The sequence below is a fragment of the Nanorana parkeri genome, unplaced genomic scaffold (assembly GCF_000935625.1).
Source record: "Nanorana parkeri isolate BGI_ZX_2015 unplaced genomic scaffold, ASM93562v1 scaffold586, whole genome shotgun sequence".
Classification (NCBI taxonomy): Eukaryota; Metazoa; Chordata; class Amphibia; order Anura; family Dicroglossidae; genus Nanorana; species Nanorana parkeri.
The window spans coordinates 301959-311389 of NW_017306854.1; the positions used below are offsets into that span (position 1 = coordinate 301959).

At 46.9% G+C, this 9431-nt stretch overlaps 1 protein-coding gene across 1 annotated transcript; it reads left to right on the plus strand.

Annotated features, from left to right (window-relative positions):
• The first annotated feature begins 3387 nt into the window (after window positions 1-3387).
• On the plus strand, window positions 3388-9224 carry SERTAD1 (SERTA domain containing 1). Its single transcript, XM_018562586.1, has 2 exons — window positions 3388-3535; window positions 8337-9224. Exon 2 carries the CDS (start codon window positions 8341-8343, stop codon window positions 9109-9111), a length of 771 nt encoding a protein of 256 aa, XP_018418088.1. The 5' UTR covers window positions 3388-3535; window positions 8337-8340; the 3' UTR covers window positions 9112-9224.
• Window positions 9225-9431: the final 207 nt, after the last annotated feature.

Below are 9431 nucleotides of genomic sequence, written 5' to 3' on the forward strand. Positions count from 1 at the left end.
CTGCCCCAACACAAAGTGAGCCGGCTGCAATGTGATCCAGTCTGTTCTGGCCTCAATCGGGCCCAGAACGCACTGTGGCTGGTGTTAACTCGCCCTTAAAAAATTTTTTATTTCAGAGGCGCTGGGTTCCTGTGTTTACTCAAATGGTCCAGTAGCAGGAAATATAAATAAGCTCACTGGCTCTGGTCAGGCAGCTCCCACACATAACAGGCCACCCTTGTTGGGTACCCAGAAGCGAGCAATATTTAGAAGTAAAGTGCACCAAACAACCCGGTTGCTGCGTCAGCCTGTAAGATTGTTCCTTTACAATGTTTCATATCCCGATAAACGAATAAACATTTTGTAAAATAAAGGGCGCCAAACAGGTGAAAGAATCCAAAAATGCCTTCAATTGTTCACAAATCACACAAACAAAAGCAGCCAATGCGTTTCAGAGGCAACAGCACTCTCCCTTTATCAGGGCTTAGAATGGGATAAGGATGTGATTGGATTCAGATGAAACTATAACCAAATGGATAAACTTATATATAGCAGGGGTAGGCGACCTTGGTACTCCAGCTGTTGTGGAACTACAAGTCCCATGAGACCTTGCAAGACTCTGACAGTCACAGGCATGACTCTCAGAGGCATTATGGAATTTGTAGTTGCAGCACGACTGGAGTGCCAAGGTTGCCTAACCCTGCTATACTGTATATGATTTGATATACAAAAATCTCCTTTATGGGTAGAATTGTAAATGGCAGCAGCGGAACTTTAAAACTTTTCTTCCTTGCATGCACTACTTGTTTAGCTGCAACGCGGCCGGAGCTGCATCTTTCAGAGAACATCATGGTAGAATCACACAGTAGTTTATTGAGGAAAGACGAGGATTTAAAAAGCTTGAACAATTTTTTGATAAAGCTTGCAGTATATGGGATTTTAGTCATTGCGTTCACATCAGGACTGAGCAAACTCCGGCCCTCCAGCTGTTGTGGAGCTACAAATCCCACGAGTCTTTGCAGAATTCTCACAGTAACAGATATGACTCCCAGAGAGAGATGCATCATGGGATTTGTAGTTTCACCACAGCTGGAGGGCTGAAGTTTGCCCATCCCTGGTCTCACCCGTCTCGACTCTTATCCAGAACTCCAAAAAAAGCCTTTACATCGATTTTAGACATGTTGGATTCGTTTCGTAAAGATTCGTTATTTGGACAAATTTCCATTATTCGGAGGTTCAGATATATCTAGCGCCCCCCCCTCCCTCCGCCTTACCAGGCCATGTGCCCTTGGCATTAGGTTGTCCCCATGCCGATGGAGACAAGGACCTCTTCCCCACAACCCTGACCCGGTGGTCATGCTATTCGTGAGCTCCCGAATGCCATTCGGGTCTGTGAGCCGAGGTGTCCTATGAATAGTATTATGACACCTTGTCTCAGACCTGAATGGTATTCGGGAGCTCCCGAATACTATTGTGTTATGACAGCTGAGAATGTCAAATGGGCGGGAGTCCCATGACGTCACGGCTCGCTCCGCCCATTTGTTTACATTATGGCCAGAGATGTAATTTTGCGGCAAGTCTTCGGCGGGGTCGGATGCGTCGCTCTGACTTTTTATTCGGCGAGTCGCCAGGCGTCATTCATCATGACTGATGTTGGGTTACATCAATGCAGCCATTTTCTTTTTTTTAAATAAAGGAATTGTCAAAAACTGACTCTGGTTTTTTTTTTCAATTAATGGATTTTTTCTAAAAGTGTGCTGTATTTATTTACATTTTAGTTTAACCCTTCCCCTGGGAAACGAAAATTCGTACATACTACCGCTAACGAATTTCAGCCAAATCCCGAAACGAATTGACTTTCGGACCCGAATCCTGAAAAAACGTGAAATCCGAATGAAAACGAAACACACATGTCTAATCACTTTAAACACTTCTCTGCCTTTTGGCTAAGATGAAGTGTAGCATTTGTTCTTATCAGTGTTCAGGAGGGGAATACGCCGCTGTTCTGGCCTTTTGGCAGGAACGGCTGCCTGCAGAGTACCCTGACTGAGATGATGAGGGTCCTAAAGGGTTCTGGCCGTGGGAAGGAAACCGAAAGGAGCATTCACTCACGAAAGAGTGGGGTCGGGAGTACTTCCCTAGTGTCCGGTATCTGGCGGGGGCCCTGTGCCTCCTGATTTGAACAGGACTACCTTGTCTGGTCGTGGGCTGGGAAGGCACAGAGCCTGCGGTGTCAAGTACCCATGGGAATGGCGACCCAGGGAGTGACTGAGTAACACTTATGGGTTTGGGACCCCACTAGTGTGAATGGCACATTGGTCACCACACTTAATGCTTCTTCCTGCACCTCGCTTCTTGGGCTGGACCTTTTGGCTGAATACTGGGGTCATTTTTATACCGGGCCGCAAGGCCTAGCGATTGGATAGCACAGTGGCACTTATTTATGTTTCTCACTTTGTCTGGGCTCCTGTCACTTTTTTCACTCCCACAAGGATGGAGGGTGTAGGTCTTCAGGCCTGCCCTGAAGTCTAGGGGTAGGATGTGTGGCCATCAGGTTCCTTCCTCTTCTCTCTTCCGGAGAGCCCCCCAACCTAGTACTCGGTGGCCGGCTCCCACTGGCCATGGGGAATGGGTCCGCCTGGTTTTCGGGTCAGGTGAACACAAGTGCCTTGTCTCTGTCAGAAGCCCTGCGCCCCAGAGGGCGTTCGATTGCACGCATCGCAGGCTTTATAAATAAAGCAGAAAATTAAAAAAAGCAGAAGTAACTGTTTTGAGTGATAGACTGAAAGGCTAGTTATGCTTTACATGGTGGGTTTCTATTCTTCTGTCACAGTGACTGTAGTGTGAGATCGTAGTGCAAAGCCCCGTTTACTTTGCTGCACTTTGAAATGGCCGGAAGCAACGCTGCTCGACTATACAGCTTTGCTGGTTATGTGCACCATAGTGAACCCTAGTGTCACCGAGTGTAGGTAGTTTGGTGCAAAGCGTCGCTGGTGATCGGGCTTGTATATAACCACTATGTGTGCGACCCAGCTACGAGAAGCTCATGGTGATCACGCCATTGAAACGCATTACGCGATCCACTTATTATTTCTTGGCACCGAGGCTGACAAGAGGCCCCTACTGAGCTGTTGCCCTGACAACGCATCCCGGGCCGCCCCTGTCAATCAAGGGCAGGCCCCGCCCCGGCACCTATCGTGACGTGGACACGTGAATCATTGCCTCTCTCTCTCTCTCTCCCAGCCCACGCCCGCTTAGTCACTCACACGGACAGGGAAGGGGGGCGGGAGCGGCACGCGCCGCTTTTAGCCACACCCAGACCGCCCGCCCCCCTACTGGCGACCGCTTCCGAAAGCCGTCCAATGAGGACGGGCGGGGGGCGCGGCCTGAGAGAGGCAAGGTTGGAGGAGACTGATCGGCGCTGCATTCACTGACAGCTCTGTGGTCGGAGCAGCTGTGCTGCCAGGGCTCTGAGCAAGGGGGTGGGATGCTTCGCCGTGATTGGCTGCTGATTGTCGCTCGGAGGACTCTGATTGGCTGCTGAGCAGCTGGGCAGGTATGTGCGTAGGAGGAGGGAGGGTAATGGCGGACGTTGGCTGCGGGGGTCTCCGTGTCCGGAGCGAGAGGATCTGAGCTGGAGGGGATTAGTCATTAGCGGCCACCCGGTTGTGTGAGGAACTACAAGTCCCAGCGTGGGGGAGGAAGAGGAGGCACGCTGGGATTTGTGGGTGCTGTAGCCGCTGCGGGCTGCCCGGTTAGTTTGCGGGTGCTATTTGTTAAGTGACGGTTAGTCTGTCCTTTTATAGAGCCTTCCAGATCCGATCCGTGATAGATCGGTCATGTACTGTGACAATGCTGCATGCCCTAGGGACAGAAATAATCCCAGGACAATGCAGTTATAGAAGATGCCTGACATAGACATGGGGGGCATATGAAATAATTATTTGTATAGTTCTGTAATCACAAATGATCAATGATTATAACCTGAGGTCCATTCCACCCAAAACAACTGGACCTGACACTTCCTGCAATAGGGGGAAGTAATGTGACAAGGATACATTCCCCTGTCATGTACAATGTATCGAACGAGAATCCCATGCATTGGCTGCCCATCATATTCTCATCACCGCCATCAGGACTCAGCAAAGTTCTGATCTGGGGGGCAACGGTCCATTAATACCCCATCGCTCGTCCAGAATAATAGACCGCAATTGATGGAGGTGCCCTCCGCACACCTTTCAGCAGTCCCGGCCAACAATCAAATAAATGGTGCTCGAAGTAACTTCACGGATGGCACCGTGCAAAACACAAGATTGAAGAAAATAGGTCACCAGCACTCCATAAGTTAAAATGAATGAGTCCTTTTAATGGACAATGATGTCACAGAAATCCAACATGAGCCGACGTTTCGGGGCCACACAGGGTCCCTTCTTCAAGGCAAGAGATGTGACGAAAAAGGACTCATTCATTTTAACTTATGGAGTGCTGGTGACCTATTTTCTTCAATCCAGAATAATAGACCGTCTCACCGTCATGGAGGGTCTGTTGGCTTTGACATCCTCCTGCTTGCCTATATAACCTCCTAGTCCTAGTGAGCATGATGTTCTGCTGGTTAACGGGGTCACGGCTTACTAGCAATGGCTTCCGAAGACCATTTAGATCAGGCAAACTCTGCCAAACCCCCTCCCCCGCTGTTGTGGAACTACAAATACCACAAGGCATTGCAAGCCACAGGCAATGACTCTTAGAGACATGCATCATGGGATTTGTAGTTGCTCCACAGCTGGAGGGCCAAAGTCTGCCTGCCCCTGGTTTAAAGTAGATGCTTTTTTTCTTCTGCCTTTCATTGTTTGTTAAGGCGAAGTTCACCCGGATGGTAAAAACAGTCAGGTGGTCCGTGTTTTTTACCGACCGCATACCTACAAATTAACATGGCGGCTGCTAGGGCCATGGTGGCTACGATGCAGTCTTCCTACAAATTAACATGGCGGCTGCTAGGTCCATGGTGGCTAGGATGCCGCCTGCCTACAAATTAACATGGCGGCTGCTAGGTCCATGGTTGCTTGGATGTCACCTGCCTACAAAATAACATGGCGACTGTTAGGTCCATGGTGGCTAGGATGCCGCCTGCCTACAAATGAACATGGGGGCTGATAGGTCCATGGCGTCTAGGGTAGCAACCGCATGGCAAGCGTGTCTGTATTTTAATGTAAACCCCTCATGGGCACTCAGGAGGCAGCAGGAATCACCTTAACACCCGTGAACCAGCATTCAACTATCCCTGAAAAGTGACCCACCACAGAACACTTTTTAGAGGGGTGGTAAAGTCTGCCACGTGTGTGAATGAGACCTAAGGGACACAGGATCGATTAGTATTGCACCTGTAGGCAGCAATATAACCCGGTGGTCTCAGAATTCTTCTGCTCCTGTGTCCTTGAATGAACTTCAGGAAACAGATTTTACAACGAATACAAAAACCCTGTTTTTCTTGCTTTGGCAGGGAAGAGTTAAAACCCGGTCAGATTTTTATTTTGACCGCGTCCCATTGGGGAGATTTCACTGTACTTCCTGTCCCATAGATACAACAGGAAATAAGAAAAAACATCTAAAAAAAATTAGGGAAATCTGGCTGTAGAAAGTTGTCACTGTAACAAGTGTCAGAAGACTTCCTCTTTTTTTTCATGTTTTAATGTCGGCTCAAAATTCTAGATGTTTTATAACTTTGTTGTCACCAAGGCAATCCGAGTGAATCTCCTCGGTGGGGGACACTGTATTGATGGGTCCGGAATCTTCCTTACTCTGTTCAAATGCAAACAAAAGTTTTGCCTTTGGGTACTTTAATTTTCGGAGGGGATTGAGAGGCTCTTTTATGTGAAAGTCACCAGACTGAGATATTACTGGGCTACAAAGAAGCAGCAATAGGAAGGATAGAACCTCTCGTAGAGTGAACCTTTCCCCGTCACTGTCTTCCGTTGTGTCAGATCTCAACATACAGATCATGTATGTGAGGCAGCGCGTACGTCGTGCTGCTCTCTACGGATGAGTAAGTGGCGGAGGCAGTATGGAGTAGTCACTGCAGAGGGAGGGGGACCTGCTGCTCGCTTATGGAACATCCAGTTAACTGTAAATCTCAATTGCCGTTGCCCCCATTTGCGTTTGACCGATGTATGTGCGCGACCTTCTTATGAAATGCACATATACAGCGGGCTTGTGAAATGTAGAGGCGACTTTTCACAGTCTTCATCTTCCGCTGTTATATATATTCAGTGGACGACCTTTAGGATCGGTGTATGAGTGGTAGAGGGGAATAGTAGTCCCTTTTGTTGGGAGACAGTTTGATCTTTCTTCTTGACAGACTTAAGGAAGATGTTGCTTGTGTTATATATCTGTTACCATGAACATTAATGGGTTTAAAGCGAAAGGAGGACTTGTGCAATCCAGTCTCTAGTATCAGAGGTCAGCTGGGGATATCACTTACAGGTTATATCATGCAAGCGCAGTGTCAGAGCCGCGGGCTTGTATAGATGCTTATGATAAGACATTCATTAAATAGATTTAGAAAAATGGAATGTTAGTATCTCAAAGTGTAACAAATCCATCATTTAGATTTCAGCACTTTGTTAATATGCCTATGGCTGACACTTACAACTCTGTCTATTGATGTCCCTATGGTGGACTTATATAAACCCGTCCATGGCAGACCCCTATAACCCCGTCCATTACTGTCCCTATGGCAGACCCCTATAACCCCGTCCATTACTGTCCCTATGGCAGACCCCTATAACCCCGTCCATTACTGTCCCTATGGCAGACCCCTATAACCCAGTCCATTACTGTCCCCATGGCAGACCCCTATAACCCAGTCCATTACTGTCCCTATGGCAGACCTCTATAATTTGGTCCGTCGATGTGCCTGTGGCAGACCCCTAGAACTCGGCCCGTCCATGCGCCTGTGGCAGACCCCTAGAACTCGGCCCGTCCATGCGCCTGTGGCAGACCCCTAGAACTCGGCCCGTCGATGTGGCAGACCCTATGGCTAACTCCATATATTCTCATGTAGCAACAGATATGATGGTCATCTGTTGTGCAAATGATCACAGATCCCCCAGTTGGTCTTTTTTTTTTTTCTTTGGTCCTTCCTTGCTTTTTATGGCATGGCAGAATAATACAAATAGTATTTATTTTGCAAAATGGAAAACACCTAAAGAAGAAAACCATACTGTATAGATTGAGGGCAGGTTCACACCATTTTCTGGACCAGACCTGGAAGGCAGTGCATTGCGTTTTGCTGCGTTAGGAAAAAAAAAATCCAGCTTAAAATGGTCTTATGGGTGTGTTCTGGTGTGTTTGTATGCATTTATGCTGTGTTTCTATGCATTCCAGACCAGACAAAATAAGACAAGCAGTATTTTTCTGGTCTGGAATGGACTGCGCTGGTGTGAACAGAGGCCAGAAATAGCATGGGGATACATTAGGATGCATTTTCGGTCTGGAAACAATCTGGTCTGGAGATGATCCGGACATGGTGTGAATGGGCCCTGGGAGATCAGGGGAGGGATGAATAAAGCATGCTGAGCACACTTCTAGACCCCCTCGTTGCTTCAGACTGGTTCCTAGAGCAGCCACACTGTGTTCCATGATATCCCTGAATGCTGGAGGTTCTTCTATAGACTCTTATCGATCTGACATACATTGTAGGGACATTTCAGATCAGGACCCAGGTGATGGAAGCCCTTCAAGTTGGGGATTTGCAGTTGCAGGACCCAGGTGATAGAAGCCCTTCAAGTTGGGGATTTGCAGTTGTTCTGTGATTTTTTTTTTTTTTTGACTGGCGAATAAATATTTCTTGGTGACTGTGAGTAGTCTGCGCTAATGCATTGCCATTGTGTCAGCGAATGAGCCATCTGCTCCAAGTCCTTTTGCATTAGTCTTGTAGGATATTGGCCCTGGGGCTGTTATAGTTGGACACAGCGTACTCTTGGTGTGAAAAGGTGACAATGTTGTGTGTGTGTGTGTGTAGCTGAGATGCATGTATTTTTCTTTGTGTGTGAGTCACGATACAGAAAATGAAAGAATTTGAACCATGTCATCAATGAGTCATTTTACGAGACATAGACACGACCAGTGTGTGGAGTGTCGCTCTTTACCTGTTACACTCCATGTTAACACAGAATGTTTACTACAAGTCCTGACAAGTCCTGACCTTCATTACAAATTGTGTCGGGTCAGCAGAATATAAAATAAATGGTGCTTATATGTTCCTTTTAATACTACATGTGTTTTTGTTTTTGTGTTTTTTTGTAAATGGTTCCTTGTTTAGAAGCTGAGACTCATCATAGCTTGTCTTATTTTTACAGACCCATGTTGGCCAAAGGAATCAAACGCAAATTTTCGGAGGTGGAAGGGCAGATGGGGAGTGGCGTAGAATCGGGAATGGCTGGGCGATGCCAGAGCTCATTGCCTGCAGTGCAGTCTCACTGTTTAATGAACATATCACTACTGAAGCTTCATCGTAGCCTGCACCACGTGGAGCCTAACCTGAGACATCTCGTACTGGTGGCCAACACTTTACGTCGCCTTCAGGGTAATATGCAGGCAGAATCGAGCACTCTAGGAGGGTGGAAGCCCGTGGAAGACAACTCTAGAAAAGACTCTCAATCATTCACCAGCGAGAGCAAAACCTCAGCTTCGGATATTCCAGGAGAAGATACCTTGCTTTCCAGCATGGATTCTTCTTTGTACTCCTCCATTTCCACCATACTGGAGGATTTAAATGATTTTGAAGGACTGAGCTCTTCTCCACTGCCTCAGACAGAAGACGAACAGCTTTGCTCTCCAAAGGACTTCATCAGAGATGGGAGTCGAGAGGAATCTGGGAAGCTGACACCTTCCTCCTCCTTAAACTCCTCTACCTACCTTCTTGGGGACAACCTTGAGGACATTTTTGAAGACATTGACACATCTATGTATGACAGCGATCCCTGGCCGAGTAGCAGCCTTTTAAACTTTAAAACATTTTCCAGCATAAACGATCCCGAGGCGAAATCTTTGTCAGATGGACAAGATTCCATGCTGGAGCTTAGCGACTTGGACTATCTGATGGACGTTTTGGTGGGAACTCAAAACTGCTGATGATCTCCGTAGGACATTTTGAAGGACACAAATTGTATCTTGTAACAAGACACTATTGTAAATAACAGACCTTTTAATTTTATTTTGAGCAGATGAACTTAATTGTTTTTATGGGGGGGCATTATTATCCGCAGACACTGTCAAACAATCCCATAAAAAGTGTAAGTGCAGAATACAAGTTTACCATCATGAAATACATCAAAGCTGGCCACGATCTAATCGGTTGTAAACCTAGTTGCATAAAAAAATTGAAATCTATTCGTGTAAAACAGACCATCAGTTTAACAATATTCTTTTCACTTTTATACTTTTTAAGCTTT

What these genes read in the sequence shown, in the direction of transcription:
- SERTAD1 (XM_018562586.1), top strand. Translation starts at nt 8,341, where the DNA reads ATGTTGGCCAAAGGAATCAAACGCAAATTTTCGGAGGTGGAAGGGCAG.